We start from the raw sequence: 22,644 nt of genomic DNA, 5'->3' as shown, positions 1-22,644 counted from the left end.
TTAACAAGACTGCATATAGCCTTTGACCATCCATTGGTCTAAATGCCAGATATGTTAAAAAAAATTAACACACAGAAACACACATATGTATATGCAAACATTTATTCATTTATGTGAGGAATAATGTCAAGTGACAGTTGCATTTGTGTGGGAAAACCTTTTTTATAAAGCAAAGGAAATGTCACTATATAAGAAACCACTATGATAAAACAATATAATTAGGTTTAGGACAACAAAAGATTACTATTTCTATTAAACTAACATTTCCTAAAAAGTGACAAGAAATTAGTGATTGAAACATGTGAGTAGGCATTTCTGCCAGAGGAAAGCCAAAGAGGGCCAAGTGCAACAACTGTTTTCATGCATACCTGAAGGCCCTGCCCAAGATGCCAACAGCCGGTTCTGACACGGAAATGGAAAACTTGGGGGCACTGGAAAACCAATCCAGCAATGTCTATTAAATGTCCAGTAAGCAAACACTCATCCTGCTGCAAGATGCCAACTTTTAACAATAAAGCTAATTGGCTTAAAACACAGAGCCCAAATGCCCATGAAACACGGGATGGGTGATTGCCTCTTGGTAGATCTAAGCTAAGGGTTATTGTGCAAGCACAGCATTGATCATTAGTGCCACGTGTGTAATTCCTGGAGAAAAAAAAAACAAAAACAGAGTATGTGGCAGAGCGATAGAGTGCCAAGAACAGAGCCTCCCCACGGGGAAGTGCCATGCATGAGCTGCGAGCATGGGAGGGGGGGCAGATGCAGGGAAAGTCCACAGTATTGAGATGACAGCGGAATGGGGCCATTGTGAATTTTGGCATGATTCCACTTCTTAGGTACTCAATTCTTTTGCAAGAAGCACTTTAAATGAAGAAAATTAAGTTGAGAGCAAACACTGAATTTGACAGTAAGCAGAGTGAAGATGGATCTGGATTATCCCCGGGCTCCTGTGCCATGTTGCTCGCAGGCTCAGGGATCTAAGCAGGAACCCAGTGAATGAGGGGGGTGATTGTGCCTCTCAGGATGCAGATAGTTGGTATGGCATTATGGCTGGAGGGAAGAGCAAAATGTGGGATCCCTTTGCTCCCTGGCCATTGCTGTCTGTGTGTGAATGCTGACCGCAAGGCAGTGGGGGGTTAGGCCTGGACCATCACTTCTTAGGGGTTTGGCTAGAGAGAGGCCTACAACCTCAAGTGGAGCAACTCCTGGTCTCTCGAGCCCAGCCGCAGGCCACAACCACAGGACACTCTGGTCTTTACTGGTCATTCCTGGACATTGAGCCTCAGGCACTTGGGGACCAGCCTAGCACCCAGATTGTAGGAACCGAGCTCCACCTCCCCCTGGTCCTGGGAGCACATGGCTATATACCACAGTAGTGGTAGACTGGGGTTGACATGACTGACGTGTGTCCAGTGGTGGCCCCCATGGCAAGTGGGGCTGGATGTGCTGTCCTTCCACTAATGTGCTGCCCACAATGTGCTTCTCCACAGTGAGGAAGAGCCCCACACTGCTGGAAGTCAGCCCAGCCCACTTCCTGAGAACCAACAGTTTTGCTGAGGACCTGGATCTGGAAGGGGAGACCCTGCTAGCGCCCATCACCCATGTGTCACAGTGAGTACCCGGGGCTGGGCCGGGGGATGAGGCTGAGAGGTGCTGCCTGGGCACTGAAGGCATGTGCTTGCACACAGGTGCTGTATACTCCATGGTGCCCAGGCCTCCCTGTCTACTCTTAGGGTCCTGTGGCTACTCTCTAATAGCTGGGGGCCCAGGGCCCAGGCACTGGGCTGGGGAGGTGAGCAGGGGCCTTTCCCGCCAAGGCGGGGAACATGATCCTCTTGTTTGGACTTATGGAAAACCAGACTGATCATTTTCCACTTGTTTCCATGCTTCGGGTGTCTGAGAAGATTGTTTTTCTCTGTCCTAACTCCCTCCTCCATCACTCTCCCCCCCCCCCCCACAAAAAAAAAAAAAAGTCGACTTTGTTTTTGAGCATTTCCCCGTGGAGCCCTGGCCAAAGGCCCGGGGCAGATGCCGGGTGCTGTCTGCCAGTTGCCGCCACTGTCCTCAGGGCTCCTTCAGGTGGAGGAAATGGCTGATTTTCCACGCCTTCCAGTTGGCCTTTCCCCAAGGCACAGCTGGCCTGGGACACATGCCCGGCCTCCCCCGCCATCACGGCCCCGCCAGGCCAATCTATGCCCAGCCCTGTGTGATTCCTCCACGATGTGTGACTCAGTGTTCCTAAAAGAGGCTCCCGGTGCCGGCAGCTGCAGGGTCACGGGGTCAGCGGGGCACGCTGGATCGGTCCAGACACTGGAGAAGTGTGTCAACGAGTATGACATCCACGGGGCCACTTGCTGGGACTCTTTGCTTCTCTATCCATTGTTCTGAAGGGCCCCTCAAGGCCTGCACCACATGCAGCATGGTCATGGAGAGAACCAGGACCTGTGCAGGGACCCAGGTGCAGGTGTGGCCTGGCAGGTGGCTGGGAACCGGGCACTCACAGCACTAGGGGGCTGTCTGTGTCATTGGAGGACCAGGAGAGGGTAACAGACCGTCTGAGGAAGGACAGGCTATAGCATCAAGAATCTTCCTGGCAGGGGTGTGGGCTGAGGGGCGAGCAGGCAGGCCACAGAGGCGTAGGGGCCCGGCACACAGCAGTAACTTACACTAGGTTACGGCCTATGGCAGAGCCCGGGCATGGACCTGACAGAGCAAAACACACAGATCCACGGCCAGTATTATATGCAGGATGGATGGCAGTGCCCACTCTGGCGTGAGGACAGCTAACGATGATGGACCCCAAGGAGCTGCCCAGCCTCAAGGGGTCACATAGCCTTCAGTCCTCTCAGGTCTTGTGGCAGTCCATTTCCCCTTTGTCTCCAGGGCCCTGGTTGGGCCTCCATATGAAGTAGCACCCTGAGAAAGACAAGGCCATTGTACCCCATCTGTCCCACTGGGAAGTCAGGTTGTGCCAGCTCATGGGCATTGAGGGCCCTGTAAGGAAGCCCCACAGAGTAGGCTCATCGCTGACCCCATGACTTCAGTAAGCCCCTTTCGGGAAGAGGTGGCTATGCTAGCACTGGCATCCCTCAAACCCCTTGATGCCAGATCTACCATCTATCCCAGGGCAACACCAGGTCCACACAGACTTGTGTGGTCCAGGACACCAGGAAATTTCTTGTGTCTCCCCCCCCCCCCCCGCACCCCCAGACCAGAGAAAGCCTGACTGCACAGGCTCTCTACGAGTGTGGCCCTGCTGGTCACCAGTCAGCTGCTGGAGCCCTGCTCAACCTGGCCCTCTTGGGTCCTCTTAGGGTAGATGGTGACTGCTGGACCCCTGAGGCTAGTTGGGCACAGGCAGAGCCAAGACCCCAGTGTTATGGAGTTCAGGTCCCCACCCTGGAACCTGCCAAGGCCCTTTCAGAGCAAACCCCTCCCCAACAACTACTGGATATGAGCCAGCCCTGGAAGGCGGGAAGGAGCTGAGTGAAGACGAAGATCAACTAAAGGCTGTGATCCAGGCAGAACAGGATTAGGGGTGAGGCATCAAGGAATCTGGCACCAGTGTCCTCCAAAGTCAGGTGCCAGCCCTCCAGGAAGTCCTGGCAGAGGGCAAGACACTAACACTGTGAAGCGCCGGGTTACAAATGCCCCCGGGGTCACTGGCCTGGCCAAGATCCACCATCTCTCATCTTAAGCCACAGTGGACACATTTACATGGGTTCTCAATGGTCAGCTGGTCCCCGTGCCCACTGAGGCCACATTCCTTTGTCTCCGGCTAAAGCCTGCATAGTGATTGATGTCTGTAATTAAGCTAGGCTCCGGCGAATCAAGGATGTGGTATGGCTCCCGAGGGCAGCTGGCCCTGGGGGGCCCAAGCTAGGAAGAGGCCTATGCCCTGGTGCTTGTGCGCAAAGGACAGGGATGCGCACAGGGGTGCCGCAGGGGTGGGGTGGGGGAGGGAGGCTGGTGGTGGAAAAACAGATCCATTTTTCTTCAGCATTTCACTGATGTTAAATGTATTACCATGTTGGGCCAGTTCCAGAATTCAAATTAAAAGCATAAATAAAGACACATTTTGTTTCCATCGCAAGCTCTCCCCGCCCGCAGGGCCCCAGGGAGGTGAGGTCACTGCAGCCTTGATTACAAGAAGGTCCCTGGGGCTGGGCAAAGCTCCTCCTTCGGGGGCCTGTTGGCCACTGGTATTGCTTTTTTGTCTGGGGAGGGGGCAAGGAGGCCAGCCTTAAGCAGAACTGTATGAAAGGTAGGGAGTTGTGGGTGGGTTGGGGCTACGCATGGGGAGCTAGAGACAAGGTGACCTTGCCCACACCTATCTGCCTAGTTCTGCCAGGATTGGAGGGGCACCCTGAGCCTTAAGCTCTGAGCCAATGCCCTCCACTCTTAAGCCTCACTTTGCCTCAAGAAAAGTGGGAGCACATATGAGGTACCTCCATGAGGGAAGGGGCACCCTGCACCCCAGCCACCACCAACATGAGGTTCCAAGATCCACCCCACCTGCTGTCTTCTGCCCCCTTAGGAACAACTTCCATGAGCGCAGTGTGTGACCCAGGGCCTTGCTGTGGTGATCCCCAGAGAACCCCCATGTTACTCATCTGGGGCTGCCGGAATTACACACATCTTCCCAGTCGCCTGTCTCCCCTACTTGGGCAAAGCCGAAGGCTCTTATGTCCCTGCCAGTCAGGGTCCTCAGCCTGTGGCAGTGGGCGCAGGGCACCCACTGCCCTCCGGGCCTTTCCCTCTCAGGCACCCCAAAAAGTAGTTGTACTGGATGGCCACACCCACCCCGATATAGAGCTGATCTCCTTGGCCTTGCCGGAAGGGAAGCAAGGATTGTGGATGTCTCCCATGGGTGTCAGGACAGGGCACCCAGAAAATCTCCATGCTGCACTCAGGTCATGTGACCTCGGTGGACTTCACCCATAGCCACCTTTGTAAAATCCTTCTCCATCCACACCCAAGCTGCAAAGCCACACATCCACCCCATCCACCAAAATGGATGGCCCCAGAGGCCTCTAGATCTGCTCGGCCCAGATATGTGGTTTCCCAGAAAGATCCTTCCGTAAGAGTTGATCCCTGCCTCCCCTGTCTTTTTCTCGTATGCCATCTTAGCCTGGCAGACCCCAGCACGCCTTCACTAGATCTTGACGTTCTCAGGGCAAGGGGTGGGGGTGGGGTAGGTCAGAAGCACACTGTCCACTAGACGGGTGTAGAGGAGGCCTGGGGCCCTGGGGCTGGGCAGAAGGGGTCACAGCCAGGGACAGCAAGGCAAGAATCACTCAGGGTGCTGCAGAAGCCCTGCCAGGTGACCGTAAGCACCTCCATCGAGCATGTGCTTGCCTGGCCTCTTGCAACATGACAGCTTCGAAAATCCTTGAGCAAAACCAGCCCTGTGTGTGTTAATTAGAATTTCCATGTCTTCAACTTTCTCTTGGACCCTGCAGAATCTCACGCCAAGACGTTCAAGTTTCTCTTTTCCAGCCAGGCCGCTGTGGCCTGGCTTTCATCCACATCTCTACTAATGTCTCCTAAATTCTGCATTTGTCAGTGAGCTTGGGGCCAGCCTGTACCTTTCTGGAGCTGGGGGCAAATGTCACAAGGCTAGCCCACAACTTACTCCATACAACAGAGGGCTAGATCTTTGCCTGGGGCATTGAAGGGACACCCAGGGCCTGCTGTGGCCTCAGTGCCCCTGTGCTGCTTGCTTGAGAGGACAGAGAGGCTGCACCAAGTCCAGTGTAGAACCTGGGACAGGGTGGGGGGAAGAGGGGGACAAATAAAAGGCTGTATGGGGCCCAGTCAGGACCGGGGCAATGAGGGCAGATGAGACCCCAGTGTCCTGTCTTCTGTGGAGCCCCACCTACCTCTGTCTGTACAGATGACCAGGGAGTCCTCCCCGCAGAGCTGGAGGTCTGCATGAGTCACAGCATCCCTGTCAGAGCACCACGCGGCCCAAGCCAGGCTCAAACCCATCTCTGAAATGCACCGGGGGGGGGGGGGTATTAAATGCTCTCCTAATTCAATTAAAAGCAAGGCAGAGTGGCTCAGTGGGAAGGGGACAGGGCTGGGAAGGAGATGCCCTCAGTCTGGCTCCCAGCCTGCACTGGCCCAGCTACAGGCGGCCCCTCCAAGCTCACTTCCTCCTCTGAGCATGCTGTCTGCAAGGGTACCTAGAGGAGAGCAGGGATAGACACAGCTGGGGTCCTGGGCGCCATGTTGATGTGCAGGTCCCAGCCAGGCTGCTACTGAGAGATGTGACAGCACAGGGCCATGCGATTTCACAACTACACTGGAGGTCCATGCAGGCTTGTGTAGTGATGGAGAAGGGCTCCCGGTTATCTCCCTGCCTTGAGTGAGAGCACGTTACCCTGTGCGGGATATGTGTGTGGGCATCCCAGTGCCACAGCCAGCCTTGCCCAGGTTTGAACTGACACTCATTAACTCGCGCATGGGGACACTTTCTTGCCTGGCAGCCTTTGCTTGATGTGATATCTTGGGCCCTGCCAAGGCCCTTGGCTGGTTCTCCACTGGGGGCATGGCCTACGCATTGCTCCTTTACCCCACCGCCCATGGGTGCTGGGTAGTTTCTGGTATGGGCTAGTTTCTGGTATGGACTAGAGGTGGGACTGGAGCCTCTGGCCAGCGGCCATGTGTTTACTTGCAGCACAAAGTGCCATGCAGAGCAGGCACCCAAGTCCCACACCCATGACAAAGCACTCCAGTTGCTCCACGTCCACTTGGCATGTTTTACTATTTTGATTGTGGGTGTCTGGTGGCTTCACATGAACTTGTATTAAGAAACTAAGCCTCAATCTATAGCTCTTATCACACACTGCACCCTCTGCGGGATGCCCTCGTCTTCCCCCCACTTTATATTGGGACTCTTCTCCAATTGAGCTATAGCTCCTTACATCTTTTTATGTTCTGGGTATATGACTCATTTGTCAAATGTACGTATCTGCACATGATTGCAAATATGGTCGCCCCCTCTGCAGGCTGCCTTTTTTCCTCTCTTGATGGTGTCTTTTGATGAACAGAAGGTCTTAATTTTAATGTGGTCCAGTTAATCAAACATTTCCTCTCTGGATAGTGCTGTTTATGTCCTACTTAAGAAACTTTGACTAGTCCAAGGTCATAAAGATATTCTGGTGTGTTCTAAGGCTTTATTAGCTCTCCTTATTTTTTTGCATGTAGATCTGCCATCCATCTGGAATAGATTTTGCACCCAGTGTGAGGTCAAGGTAGTAGGCTTCTCTCCCGCGTGGATTTCCAGTTTGACTCAGTGGCCTTCACCCAAAAGACCATCCCCCTCCCCGCTACCCTGAGTGTCAGCACTGCCATACCCAGGCTCTAGGTGGGCTCTCAGCTGTTTCTGGGCCTGACTCCATTCTTCTGGTCGTATCTACGTTGGTAATAGCTGGTTTACCAGCTAAGCTTGCGGGCTCTGGTTCTCCCTCCTCATGACCATCTGGTTGTCTCTATAGGGCCTTCACTTCACCATGTACACCCACTTCTGTAAGCCTCTTCAGGGGCGCTCTAGATGGGCATGAGAATGGGTATCTATGCAGCACTGGCGCTCCTGAACAATGGCTCAACATGTCCCTTGTTGAGCAGTCATTTCTTCATCTCTTACTGTATCTATCTGTTGGTTTGTGACCTGATCCAGCAGTGGACGTTTGGCTTGGTATGCATTCACCAGGCCCACAGACAATATCTACCTGAGAACTTTGGCCAGCTGGCATCATTCCCTCCTGCCCTGGGGACATCTCCCAACCTCTGTGACCTGCATTGCCTTCCATCTACCTAGGAAAGGTATCTCCGTGGGTTGGTGTATCGATGAGTACAGATGCAGCCAGGTATCTGACTCGGAAAAGGGCTGATGAAAGCCAGCCAGAATAAATGCGGGGCTATGACAAGTGACCCCCTGGGATCATCTTTGGTTTGGCCCCAAAGAACTTTTAAAACTATGAGGCCCTGATTTTCCACGGGATACTAGAGGCTCTGGGACACCAGAGCCCAGGGTGGTCTGGAACCAGGCTGTATTCAAGAAAGACTAGGTGCCAGACAACAGTCCTGACCAAGTAAGTAGCTGATAAAGGGGCTCTGAGTTGCCAGGACTCCTGTGAAAGGAACCAGCACCCACTCTTTCTGCTCTGACAAACTGGAGGTGGGGCCAGTGTACTTGCCATTTGTTCTCATGACAGTTGGGTTCCCCTACCAATGTCCTTTACACAGATGAGAGGGGCAAGCTGCATGTTCCTTCCCTGGGCCCTGCCCATGAGAGGCAGCCACAGTAGGAGGTAATCAATGATCAGGTAATCCCCCCTATGGTGGTATTTGCAGACTCTGGCTATTGAGTGCTTAGTGGAGGCTGGAATTCCAGTCATATTAACTGAGCACCAACTGTGTGTGCTTCTGAGGCCAAGGTTACATGGAGATCCTGCGGTAGCCACGGAGCAATGTTCAGGTTCACAGAAGGGGAGACAGAGGCCTCTGTGACTAAGGAAGTCTGGGTTTGGTGGTCAGGCTAGAGTCCTGAGGGGAATCTGGCAGTGGAGCAGGACAGGGACAAGGGGCCTCGATAGCCATTGGGTGGAGAGGGGCAGTCCGTCAGAACTTGGTCATGAGGCGTTTGGGGGCCGGCCACTGTCTGCAGTGGGCATTCTGTGGGCTCAGTCTGTACACATCATGGACCTGGCACTACCAGACAGGAAAGCCAGGGCTCTGTGGTGCAGCAGACCACACACGAGTGTGCAGTAGCTCTGGACCCCTTGGGCAAAGCTGACCTGTGTTCACAGGATGCAGAGAGGCCTACTTTGGTCGATCCTCATGGTGGCTTCGGGATGGCCCAGGGTGGCCCTTTGTACACTGTCTATATTTGCAGGCCTTTTGGAGACAATGCAGGTGTCCCAAGTATGGGCCACACCCAAGGTGCATGTCTTTGGCAGGATTGCAAGTTGGTCAGGTCTGGCTGGCCCCAGGAAAACCTGGAGTGCAATTTTAGAAGGGAGAAGAGAAATAAAGGCAGAGAAAGAGGTGTCTATGTTCAGCTCAGAATCCCTCCTGCTCAACCCTAGCCCCCATCTGCTTTGATCTGGTCTGTGAGTAATCTTTCCATGCACATGGATGGATCACTACAAGTCTCTCTGAAAATGGTGTCAGGAGGCTCAGAGATAGCTGGCAGGCCTCTGCCAGGGGATGCTGGTCATCCATAGGAGCTTCTCTTACTTCAGGGGGCAATTTAGGAGGGAGTTACAAAAAGCCCCTGTTTGGGGGTTGTGAATTTGAGGCGCTCTTAAGAGCAATTTTAACTCTACCTGAGTTTTCTTTCTAAGACAAGCACTGAAGCTACTGTACCATACTAAAAGTATAACTTTGCCATGATGGTGGTCTATAATGTCCAGCTGGAGAAACCGAGGCAGCCGTCAGGGTGTGTTCCACCGTAGAGCACTCAGGAGGGCAAGGAGGCAGGTGAAGAGATTGAGAATGAGGACCCACAAAAGTTCCTTCCCAATCATGGATCTGCTCACACAGCCTCCATGTGGCTGAAGGCCTAACTCTGCTGCCCCCAGCGAGCCTGGCCCAGTGAGGTAAGTAGCACCAGGCAACTGGCCTCTGAGCCCAGCTACCCTTTCTCAGGAGCTGGTCTCTGTAAATGAGGGAGCAAGAGGAGAGTGTCAGTCAGATAGGGACCTCTCACCTCATATTAGCCCAATCTGGACTTGTCTCCCTGGTCTGGCTTGGTCTCACTCAGGCTCAGTGTCTGGAGAGCTGTCTTCTGCTCCAAGAGCATCTTTCTTCTCCTGCCTAGTGGTCCCTTGCAGGCTTTTGGAGACGGACTTGATTTTTTTTCAGTGTTTTTCTTTAGGTTCATTTCTAGATTTGGTGGTCATTTAAACTGAATCCCTTCCAGTCTCCAAACTTGAATGCTTCTTTTCTGCTTGTCTTTTTGAACTGCTCCATGAGCCTCCCCAACTAGGTGTATGGCTCACCAAGAGGATGTTCAAGGTGGCCTGGCCTGGCAGGGCAAATGCAGGGTGGGGCAAGCAGTGGGCACGGGGGCTTGGACTGCAGGAAGGTGATGTTTTGTGAAAGACTTGCAACTTGGGCTTGACCCTGAGCAGAGGAGCAGAGGGGCTCTGAAGGCCTTCACTTGGGATTTTCTTCCCAGCATCCCCATCTGGCCTTGCTGCAAAATCCTCCTTCACAGCTATCCTTGCATGGAAGACCCTCTGAGACCACCACGGCAGACCAGGTGACCTAGGTGCCAGTCAAAATACCATCTCTGCTGGTACCAGAAGATGGACAGGCAGACAAATAGGAGCCTAAGACCAAAGGCAAGAGGATCTTTCCCCTGAGGACAAGATCAGCTAATGGCAGGCCGGACTTGAACTCCTAGGCTTCCCTGTCTTGTGGGGTCCCTGGTCCTCCCTGAACCAGCAGGGCTCAACCAAGTGACCAGCTGGCTGCCTGGGGCCTCCCTGAGTGCCTGCTAAGGGACAGGAAGCCTTTGGCCTGACCAGATGGGCCCTCCCCAGGTAATGAGGAATAGGAGCCCCAGCCTAGCCCACTTCCAGTTCTTTCTAGATGGAGAAGCTGGCAGAGTTGAGGTATGGCATGAATACTTAAAGGTGGGGTACAGCGCCGGCCAGAAGAGATAGTAAAGTTGTCCACTCTGGCCATTCTAGCTCTTCACACAGAAGGATTAGAACGGATCTTAGAGGCAGATACAGAGGCAGAGTCATGTGTGGACTTCAGGACCAGGAGAGGCCTCAGGGCCTCAGTAAGCTCCTCTGGAGCTTGGGAGAACATTCTGGCATTTACAAGTAGTGTACTAATACACAGAGGGGGCAGTTGGACTGGACCTCCGCTTGGTCTTTGTTCGGCTGATGCTCTGCAGGCACCAGACCCTGGTGCCAGGCCTCCCTGGGCACAGACCACAGTATCCCTCATCACGAGGCTGGTCCACTGCGAGCCCTCGCCGCTGCCTTAGCCACAGGCACAAGGTGCAAGTCAGGCTAAACAGGAGCTGAGCAGTGAGCAGGCTCAGCCTGTCCACCTTGCTGTCCATATGCTGACCACCACCTTGGCTCCTCTGCCCGCACCATGCTGGCCTCTCCCTACAGAGGTTCTCAGGCTTGGGGAGCCAGGCACGGGCCTCGCTGGGAAGGCCCGCTAAGGGTGTACTCTGTGGCTGCCCTCACAGCAGGCTCTTTATTCCCAGACCCCAGAGCACGCTAGGCAGGGGAAGTGAAGGGTGGATATGAAGAGGGACTTCCTGGATACAGACTGTGTGAAAGCTCAGCTCCAGAGGCTACCAGACAGGGAAGGTGGGATTTTCCCTCCCTCGAGAGTGAGGGCAACCTGGGGGTTGGGGAGCTCCATGCATTCTGACTGCTTCCGGTCTGTGGTGTGACCCCCTCATTTTCCTGCTGGCTGTTCTGTGGGGGCCTGGATTCCCTCTTCCCACTGGTGAGGTAGGAGGTGAGAGCTGGTGAGCCGGGGCCACCCAGTGTGGGCTCAGGAAGGGAAGGAATGTGGCTGAGGCTGGGTGTGGCTGGGGAGAACTCAGCTAGTTGTGGGTTTTTCTTGGGGCCCAGAGAGACATGAGCAGAGGTGGAGGCCCCTCTCCCCAGCCCCCAGCATAGACTAGGACCTTCCCCAGCCTCTGGGCGGCCACAGAGCTGGAGGCCAAGGACATCTCTGGAAATCTGAATTCCATTCGCTCTTGGCAAAGAGCAGCTTCCTGCTTGAGGAAGGTGTGTGTGTGGATGTGTGCGCACACGTGCGTGTGCGTGTGGCAGGGGGGGCATGTGGGCAGAGGGGCTGCCTGATGTGGCAAGGCCCCCGTGTCTTCCCAGGCACTGGAGGGCGTGCGTCATTTTCATATGTCAAATACTTCAGGTGATTGACTCAGAAATGCTCGGGCTTGAACCAGCAGCCACAGTGGAACAGGCCTTTGAATCAGAAAGCTAGATCTTTTTGCAAAATAATTCAAAGTTTGTTGACTCTTCACCCTTCCCTCGGGACCCCTCTTTCTGGACTCTACGCATTCCAGTTGCTCCGATCCCAGCCTGGTCCAGAGCTGCTTCCTAGAAACTTTCACCCACTGCCTGGCCTTGGAGAACTTGTCACCCAGTGGCTATGTTTTGTTTTCTTTAAAAAAAAAAAAAAAAAAAAAAGGCCCCCTCACTGGGCACCTTTGGCTGCAGCATCTGAAGCGTCCTTTGTATGGGCCCCAGCTGCAGACATTTTCCGAGCCTCGCTCCTGGGCAGACTGGAGCTGCCTCTCCTCATTTCCTTATAGTGGTGGGCACCAGGCCCACTTCTTCCCACCCAGCTTCTCCGCCAGAGCCCAGGTGGGACGGGGAAGCCAAGGGCCCGGCCCGCAGCGTATCGTGGGAGGGTAAGGCTCTGGCCTTGGTCATTTCCCCACAGCAAACGCTGCTGGGTAGTGAAGATCATTTACGGCTCCTGAAAGCAAGTTTGGGTGATATAAAACACAAATGCAAGGTGGAGAGGATCCTGGTGATAAATTTAAAAGCAACGCGTTTGAAATGTGGATTCTCATTAGACAACATGCTATGTATGCCCTCGGCAAATCAATCGGAAACTATGCTATATGTTGTTATTTTACTTTCATCAAAATCAAAGGTTACCTGATAGTGGGCAAGAGTCACAGAAAACCTTCACTACTGAAGAAGACCCAGCAGTCAGAATGTGCTGTACTGACTGGCTTCCTTCAAAAATCACTCCATACAAAACCTGGGTAGCAGCCCTGCACGGGCGGCATGCCACCCAGGCAGAGGAGCTGGGGCACGCTCTCGGTAGAGGTTGGCTCGGCTCCCCAAGAGTCGCCCAGGACCTGCCCTGATGCGGACTCTGTCTTTCCCTTCCAACCCCCTCTTCGTGCTGGAAGAGGCTCTGTTCCATGGTGACTTGAACCAGAGACCTCCCCCACCCCCCAGCCCCATGCCGGCCCGCAGCATGCCCTCCCTGGGGCACACACAGCTGTGGCAGCCTGCTGCCCACCAACTACTGTCCACCCCCAGCCTAGCAAGACACCTCTCCACTCGGAAGCAAGCCATTCTGAATGCACTCATGCTGCGCACTCATCAAACTCTCAATAGGCTTTCCCTACATCCAATAAGCTAAGTGAAATCAGCAAATGAAGGGAATACAGTGAGAAAGGAAAAGACTTTCCTACCCAAGCCTAATCGCCATAGGTAGCAGTTTCCTACTGGATCTTTCTGCAGAGGTCTTACATGAACAAAGATAGGTATGTGAGTGCACATATACACACATATGTACACACAGCTCCTTTTTACGATAAAGGTAATATCATATACACACACACATATATATGCATACACGTATGTAACACATGCACGCACGCACCTACCTTGTCTTCCGTGACCTCACACACAAGTGGGCACCCCATACTTTTTTCTTCTGAGAATAAAGTAGTTTGAACTCTGAGCTCTGGGTTTAGGAGGTGCTCTACCACTTGAGCCATGCCCCTTTTGTTTGTGTTATACCTACAAAAATAATTATTTGTGGCACAGCACAGTACACGCACACAAATGCACACCCATATGAACAGGGCACACAACCGCTGCTTTCTCGTGGCCTCTGCTCTGGGCCAGAGTTCAGCCCACAGGACTGGGCTCTGGGCTCTGTCCCACTTAGGTTGTAAGCTGTAGTCTTCCTGGCCTCAACCCATTTCTGGTGAACACTTAATCTGGCAGAGGCAGGTGGGTAGTGGCAAGGGATGGCTAGAGAGGCACAGGAACATCACACTGGGCATGGAACAGCCGCCCATCCAAAGGTGCCTTTAAGTGGGTGGGACTCGGCAGACTCCATGGGCCACTGGTACCGTGGTGGCAGGGGCTGGCAGGGTGGTCTGCGGCATGATGTTACTCAGAGCTCACGCAAAGCTCTAGGAGACACCAGGCGACTGTGCAGAGCCTGAGGCCAAGGCTTCCCAACTCAGCCCAGGGAGCCCCTCTTATCTGAGAAGCACTCGGCACCAGTGCTCACTATTCACAAGGGAAGACCTTGGCATGTTCTGGAGACAGAGCTATAAAGACATCTAGCAAATCTCCTTTAGATGAACAGCCGCCGAGCTTTCCATTGTGCTGTGATTTATGGAACAAGTCCCCTATTGATGGATGCATAGGGCAGCTAAAAATATGTTCACTAATGAGCTGACCACTTATGGAATTAGTGCTTTCTGCAACATCTCTCTCCATTGAGCACTGTGGTTTCTTCCCACCCATCTTATCCTGGCTGGTATCTCTTCCCAGGCTGTCCCTTGTCCTCAAAAGACAATGTAAGGCACACACAAAGGAAGTCACTCATAAAGAAGGGCTGGAAACCCGATTGAAACAGCAGATGTCATTAAGTAAGGAAAGTGAGACTCGAGAATTTCTCAAATGGAGATTAGACAAAGTTAGGCCAGCTATCAGTTGAAAAGCAAATGGAATCTGGTGCCTGTAAGCATCAAGGGAGAGCAAGTAAGATCATGAGAACTGTAGGACGCCCCTTTGGGAAAGGGGCCCAGACCTTACCACACTCCTGTGGAAAGTGGCTCTCTGCTCAAGGCTGCTCAAGTGCATTACCAAGTAGAAGAGGCCCCAAAGTTGTCATGTCGCAACTTCCAGAACAAGCCAACACACACACACACACACACACACACACACACACACACACACACACACACACACACACACACACACACACACACACACACACACACACACACACACACACACACACACACACACACACACACGCTGATTTATTTTCTAAAGGATTACATATTTGCAGATGTGACATAAAGTATTTTCGTAATTGTGATAAATTGTCAAGGTTAATTCCCACTCCACTGCTTCTCCTCCTAACATCCATGACCATCAGCACAATATCTGCTTCCTCCCTCACCAACAGGCACATGATTATAATTTTTACTTTGGTTGTTGTTTTTCTGTTTATTTGTGCCAGTACTGGGACTTGAACTCAGGACCTGGGCGCTATCCCTTAGCTTTCTCTGCACAAGGCTGGTGCTCCTTTTCTGGGTTTGTTTGATTAACTAGAGATAAGTCTCATGGACTTTCCTGCCCTGGCTAGCTTCATACACAATCCTTAGATCTCAGCCTCCTGAGTAGCTAGGGTTGCAGGTATTAGCAAGTGGCCCTGGCAGTTGTTACTTCTTAATTTGATCATATTTTTAAGTGGTATGCCATCATACTGGTTTACACTGTTTCTTACCATTTCAACTTTTTTGCAGTAATTTTATGCAGAAAAAAAGTTTCAAAGTAAACTCTATCAGTCTTTTAGAATTTGGTATCCTTGTCTTAAATTTTGATATAACTTTCTCCTTCCATGATTGTCTCCTGTTTTACACTGAAATCATTTGTTCATCTCAATTTTGGCCTTCCACAAAATCCAGTGTCACATGGTTATGCAGTTGCTCCAATTCTCAGCACACCGTCTTCTCTCCCCTGACTGTAGTAACAGCTACCTGGATTATATTTCAAACTCGCTTTTAATTTGTGTCCATGTCTAGACTATTGCAGATGCAGGAGGCCTGCTGGTAGGCCAGCACTCGGCGACTTTATTAGGTAATGCTTTGGGGTCTGATCGGTGGAGCAGGGAGTCCCCATCAATTACCCAGAAGTGGAAGGCAGGAAGTTCAGTCTTGCCATCTGGGCACTCTTGTGACTGCCACACTCTGAACAGCTGGCATTTTCTACTGAAATTTCAATTTGGAATACGAAGATTTTCTTAATACACAGGAAATAGTCCATTAACTTTCTGCATTGAAGTGACCATGGCTCAGACAATTGTCAGAATAGTACAGCAATCCCGTGTGGCTTTGCTCAGGCCACGGCAGCTTCCGGTGCCACCACACAGGTGGTGTCTGCAGTCTGTCACCTCCAGGGCCCTTCATGCTGCGTTCTAAAGGCACACAACCTCTCTGGAGCCCGATGTGTTAATCTCTCATTTTTGTTGTTTTATCATGACAAGAATGCTGTATTCTGGAGCATGCGATCTTTGAGGAATGGTTGTTTGCGAGCGCTGGCTCGCTGGAGTCTGCTCTGGCTGTGTATATCCTCGCATTCCTCCAGGGCTCCACTCAGGGCTGCTGGTTTTGTTGTTGCTTTTGTTTTCTTTTGTGGTGCTGAGGCGTGAACTCTCTCAGGCTTGCTTCTACCACTTGAACCATGCCCCCCTGTCCTTTCGCTTTTGGTCTCTAGCTTATGCCTGGGATGCCTCCTTGGGAGGAAGTGGTACTGCAGGTATGCACCACCTGTACCACATCTGGCCTAGGTCTGCAGTTCTAAAGTTGCTGGACACTAACTAGTGTCCACTGTTTCCAAAAGGCTTTGGGCACTGGTCTTCTGAAGGGAGATGGGTAGCTTTTTTTTTTTTTTTTTAACTGTTGGCATTGTCAGATTAGAACACTGGCAGAATTTTGGCTCCAATGAAATTTGGAAGTTTTCATTAATGTGATTGTTTAAAACAGGTACTCAAAGGGAGGGGGGGATGGGCGGTATTGAGAAATGGTCCATGAGAAAATTCTTTGACAATTCTCTCTCTGAATACAAAGAGGATTCCAGAAGTTATTCTCTTATTGTGTATATTTTGGGGTGGGGCTAGAAGTCAGCCAGCTGACTTGGGACAGATGGAGTCCTGCCTACCTGGGGAGGTGTCCCGCCCCACCCTCCCTGCCCAGCAGACCTTTGCTTTCTCCCAGGACAATGTAGTTGATCCTGGCCGACTAGTTCTGCTCTCCCAGCAACTCTACCCCCTGGTCTTTTCCTCAGCTTTCTGCTCACCATGGTGGAGCAGAGGCTCCTGGGGCTGGGAAGAGGACTGAAAATGGGCTAGGGGGATGTGCAAGCACTCGGAGGGGCAATGGAACCGGGACTTCGTGACCCCAGGCTCCTTGAAAGGGATATGAGACCATGCTGGTCTTCCATGAACATGAAAGCATCTCTTTCCCAGGGGCATTGCCTTTTCTGGAGACACACACACACACACACACTTACATATATACATATACACACATGCACACCCATACACACACATGTGCTCAGGTCAGTAAAGGCAGCTCTGGTCTAGAACTCGCAGGCCCCACTGCTGTTTCCAGGCTGAGCATAGCTGCTGTGCCAAGGATCCAGGCACTCTTGGAACTAAAGGGAGATAGGAAATTCTGTACCTTGAACTTAAACAAGGAGAGGCTGTGCCTCATGCTGAGTGCCAGGCTTCTACCAGGGCTCCACGAGCATCTGCCAGTCCCCAGTGTCAGGTGGTAACCATACACAAGGGCTGAGCGGCCTGTGAATGGAGCTGGTGCTGGCCCTCCTCCCAGGTGGCAGCTCTGTCGGCTGTATCCTCCATGTCCTCCATATCTTCCTCTCCTCCATAGTCTCCCAGCCTCTGTATCCTCATATCCTCCATACCCTCCTCTGAGCCTCCTAGCATCTAGGTTTTCCATGGCAGGCCCAGCCCTACTGTTGTAGGTGCCCCACTGACTGCAAGCACTCTCAGTCTACAGGGTAATCCTGAGATGATACTGCTTACACTGTCTGCCAGGCTTTGTGCTGCATGTCTCCTAAACATCACAGCACTAATCTTTCAGGCAGCCTTTGACATAAGAATACCATGGTGCCTGCTTTGGAGATAATCAGCCCGAAACTCCAGGGATTAGATCTAGGGCCCAGGGTCACAAAACCAGGGAGCAGCAGATCTGTGGAGGAAGCACAGGCCCCAGGAATATTCTCTCTTGCAATCATCATTGACAGGCCAAGCTCTCCTGACCTTCTCTGCCAATTCCCGGGCCAGGGCTCATAACCCTGCTGGTCTTAAGATAAAATTTCTCTAAGCTCTGGACTGTCCCACAGAGTCCCACGCTTTTCCCTTCCCATTTGTCATGTATTAACTTCCTGCGTGTCTGTCTGTGATGAAAGCTTTAGCAACCGTCACCTTCCAGGCCCATGAGTACAGACGTTGGCTGTTTCTAGTCAGTGTTTTATCTTCTGGGCTTAATCCATGTGGTGCCGACCGTGGGCCCTTGGTGAATGTTTCATGAAGAAACAGGGGAACAAATAGAAGGACTCCCAATCTGAGTGGGGTGCTAGAAGCCAGGCCAGGGCCCTGAGAAGGCTGCACTGGGCCCAGGTAGGCTGTGGCAGTTCTTAAAGAGGTAGCAAAGCGCCAGAGCTACCTCCCTGGGCTGAGACCTCTCCCCCCTCCCCCCCCCCCCCGCCCCCCAGCCACTGCTGGGATCCAAAGTCAACCAGAAGGTGTCTGGCTACGAGTCTAGTTTTGTTCTACTCTGGAAAGGTCAAGGAGTCAGGGATCACGCCATCTTCCTGGGGCCTTATATGAAAGGTGCCAACCTTAGTTTTTGGAGACTGAGACTCAAACAGAGGCCCTCAGGTCTGTGTTGCAGTGAGGCCCAGAGCCCTTCTGCCCCCTGGCTGTGTTCACATACCAGCACCAGGTTCTGTGCTCCTGAGGGAAGAGAGCTGCTCCCACAGCTAACATTAGTTAGCTCCCCAGGCTGACATTAGTAAAGGCCCCCAAACTTCCAGACTTTCTTGTTCCCAGAATCTGTGTCTCTGCAACTCACAGTCCTGCGGATGAGCTGGTATTGGGAATGTACGGGCGCCTGACAAAGCTTCCTCCTGAGGCTCAGGTGCAGCGGGCAATGGGGCTTCAGGGAAGGCCTGTGCATGAGCAACAGCACTGTAACTTGTAAGACCAGGTGCACAGAGGCCTGGTTTTCCCTGCCAACTATGAGGCCACTTCTCCCTGTAAGTGAAGGCTCCTGGAACTCCGGCTGGTGCCCCAGTGGCTACACTGTCCTTGGGGATGGGTAGCTAGAGAAAAGTAGGAACTGCCTATGATTCCATCAGCCATGGTTTTCCTATTAGACATGACTTGTTAAAGCAGAGGGCTTACTTCAGAATAAACATTTCAAACTGCAGAGGGGAAGCAGAGATTTATGACACCGAGTAGGACTTAAAGGACAAAGAGAAGGCTCAATGTACCAGCAAGCCCCACAAACACTACCCCAAACCCCAGCTCAATCCAAACACAGTTCCACCAGCCCAGTCCTTCGTCCTGCTACAAGTAACATCTGACACCTTGCCTGACCCTCCCAACCTCCTTGCTCTCCCTGAATACAAGGCTGCAGCTCCCAGTCAGTCCAGATGCACCAGGCCTTTCTGGGGCTGGCAGCTCTTGCGTCACATGCCCCCAACGGCAGGCTTAGTCCCTCTCCCTGGCCCACAGCCGGGAGCCATAAACAACTGCAACAATTCCCTTAGTGAAACAGGACTTGATGTCGACCTCTGCCTTGTTCTGCTCAGAAGAAACCTCCTGGCCACCCACCTGGCCTTCACCAGCCCTAGCCCATGCTTCCAGCAGCTCAGTAACTGGCACGATAGCTCCGGACCCTTCATACCAGCTCTTAGTGTCAGCTTTCCTCAAAGAATGGGGCACAGTGGAGGGCACAGAGAGGCGCCATCAAGCTCCAGGCTGTGCCCAGGAGCAAACGCTATTATTGGCCTAACTGCCCCTCTCCCTGATCCAATTAAATCATGTTAGTTTGGCTGGAGTGACACACCCCAATCCTGTCCCTGTAGTTTCTCTCTTCCGCCCCCCTCCCCCCACTCTTCTGAGAGGCTCTGGTGGGCCATGTGGAGTCAGCCCCCACAAAGACTTCAGCTCCTCAGTAGTTTAGTCTCTTTTATTTGCCAATGTACTCCCTGGGCAAACATCATTCCAGAACCTTCTGATTGACCTCCCTTGCTTCTTCCTTTCCATTGTTAGAAAAGTTCTTGCAAAAGCAGTGGATTCGTCTGTGGCCTTTAACTGCCCCTTGCCTGTGGCCCTGCTGCTGAGGACAGGCTGAGCAAATGCTTTGGCTGAAGGAACTGGAGGAGGCCCTTCCACCAGGCCACCTTGGGCAGAAGGGCTGGGGGAACATCTGCCCTAGAGCCAATGCCAGGGCTCCTTCCACTCCCACTCATGGCCTCCAGGAACACACTCAGGTGTCAGTATTGGTGTCGGTGTAAGTATCAGCTGTAACCTCACCATACTCTCTCAGTTCTTGGGTCCCTATGTTCCTCAGGGCCCTGCTATGGCCATTCACCTGTCCTGAGCCTGCTCCAGCCTGGCTGTGACACTGGACCCTGAGAACATGGCTGCCCAATGGCCCCACTGGGCAGGTCCCAGTGTGCCTGGCAGCAGGCAGCTTGGGGCTGGAGAGGGGTGTCCTCACCTGCTTCTCCATAGGGCCCAGCTCTCTAACCCATCCCACTGACATGAATCCAGCACCCGAGGCCTAGCACAACAAGCTCACACAATGGTCAGGAAACAGTTACTAGCACAGTCCCCTTCCCCTCCAGTCTCAGAACGGCACTGGGCAGTGTGCTCGCCAGCACCTCCTACACAAACATGTCTACTCTCAGGCCCAGCTTGGGGCTGCACAGAGCATGGCTGCCAGGCCCAACAAGGCCCCACTTGAATGGTAAGCTCATGTTCTAAGGCCTCCTGCCTCTTTTCTTCAAGTCTTTTTTTCTAAATTGTTATTTTATACATACATACACACACACACACACACACACACACACACACACACACACACACACAATTGTTATATGTACATAGGGTTAAAGTCTCCTGCCTTTTCAGCCCCATTTTCAACCCAGGATGAAAGGCTTCCAATTACCAACCTGTACCCCATTCCCTGGAGAGTGGGCACCCACCCCCATCCTACCCCTCCCATCCTCAGGGCTGCCATACCATCTAACCAGAAACTCACAGGGTTTGTATGATGACCAGCTGCGGGGCAGAGGCAGCCTTACCACGGCTCCACAGACAAAGGTGAGGACTAGAGGAAGTACAGGGTTGGTCGCTAAGGCCCAAGGGCTCTGCAGAGCCAAAATCTGAAGCCCTAGCTCTGGGGGACAGGGATGGCATGGAGTGACACTACAGCAACCCCTATCAGGACAAGGAACAGTCTGAGAGCCAGCGCCCTCCAGAAGGCACAGAGGCTGCTAGAAGCTCAGGCTGACCATGGCTATCCAGTGAGGAGATGAGTGTCAGTCAAAGAAAGGTTCTCAAACTTGAATTCAGAGCCTCGTGTTCTTGCTCAGCTTCTTTACGCATGGCTGGCACACTACCATGTGAGCCACAGCTCTACTTTCTGGGTTTAAACCGCACTCCTCAGATCTCAGCCACCTTAGTAGCTAGGATTGAAGGCGAGGCACCAGCATGAGTCATAAGTGTCATTTTCATTCGGCCAGTGTCACTGGTGATCCTGGGCTTCCCAGCTCCTCATGCTTTGCAATGTGCTGGATTTCCGAGCCTCCCAATCCTTCAGGCAGCAGGCTGTGGGCGGGCTGGGCTGTCCCCAGTGCTCTGCATATCCCCTCCCCAGGCCCCCCACCGCTGCAGGTCTCCAGGCCAGCTGTTGGGGGTTCCCCGGATGTGGGTGGCCTATCTTTGCTAACACTACCCACTTTGGTAACCTCCTATCAAGAGGCTATGGCTCATGAGAGGTGGCAGGCACTACTTTTCAGAGCCCCCAGAACTGTGAGCTCCCTGGCCAGCTATGTCTCAGGGAACCCAGGGAGCAAGTCCTGCTGTGTGTGGGTTCAGGGGGGGAGGCACACGACAGGAGCTCCCGGCACTACCTGGCCATGCCCCTCTAGCCCTGTCACCAGAAGCTCTGGCCCCAGCCTGGCTTTTCAGAAGCCTTCAGTGCCCCTGTGGGATGTCCTGCAGAAACCCTGGTGGGATGGAAAATCCCCAGGCTGCTGGGGGTCAGTCAGGAAATTCTTCCTGCTGCGCTGTGATGTCCCAGCAGAAGGAGGTGGCACCCCTCAGGACTCAGACCAGCAAACAGGCTTGGCTGCTTGAGGAGTTGGGTGGCCGGGGTCAGGCAGGGGACCCACAGCGGTATGGAGTGGGTAAGGTGGGAGGATTCCACACAGAGCCCACACAGACCCCCTGGGCCTCTGCAGTGCAGGGATCACACCGGGCCCACACAGGGCCGACTGGTCTGGAAGAGAGGTCCCATGCCAGGATTTTGTTCTGACAGCACCTCAACCCAATCCAGGCTGCCTGGCTCAGAGATGTTACTAGGCCCTGCCTGTGTGCCAGCCAGCATCTCACACAACCAGCATGGCTCCCACACCACCAGTCCTGGAGGAGAAGCTAGGTGTCAATCAGCAGCAAGATGGGAGCTGAGTGGGTCAAGAGCCGCTCCTCATCGGCTGGGGCAGTGTACACACGCACGCACGCACGCACGCGCACACACGTGCACGCGGAGTTCCTGTCCTTGCCTGCCGCAGGGTGTCCGCCTGGCTGTACTGGAAGACCCTGAGAGGCTCAGGTGGCTGGAAGGCAGACACCTCCCTCGGCCTTTTAAGAGCAAACAGCTCAGCTTGCTGACTTTGATGCTGGTTTTACCCAGCTTTGAAGTCAGCCCCGCACTGATAATCTCAATGTGGCCCTCAGGGTGCCCCCACCACACACAAAAAAACTGTGAGACTTTTCAAGTGGCCTGGAGGGGTGCCTTGAGGGAAAAAAAGCCACCCTAGGGAA

At 53.0% G+C, this 22,644-nt stretch overlaps 1 protein-coding gene across 2 annotated transcripts in view; it reads left to right on the top strand.

Moving 5' to 3' along the window:
• Kcnq1 (potassium voltage-gated channel subfamily Q member 1) overlaps positions 1 to 22,644 on the top strand; it is a 277,059-nt gene that overhangs the window by 136,758 nt on the left and 117,657 nt on the right. For both annotated transcript variants that reach the window (XM_070009681.1, XM_070009682.1), the window contains exon 11: positions 1,491 to 1,611. In XM_070009681.1, coding sequence (XP_069865782.1) covers positions 1,491 to 1,611 — 121 coding nt within the window. The remainder of the gene's footprint in view (positions 1 to 1,490; positions 1,612 to 22,644) is intronic.

Source organism: Dipodomys merriami, unplaced genomic scaffold (genome assembly GCF_024711535.1).
Source record: "Dipodomys merriami isolate MVZ:Mamm:240054 unplaced genomic scaffold, mDipMer1.0.p SCAF_78, whole genome shotgun sequence".
Taxonomy (NCBI): domain Eukaryota; kingdom Metazoa; phylum Chordata; class Mammalia; order Rodentia; family Heteromyidae; genus Dipodomys; species Dipodomys merriami.
This window is presented reverse-complemented; position numbering and strand designations above follow the sequence as displayed.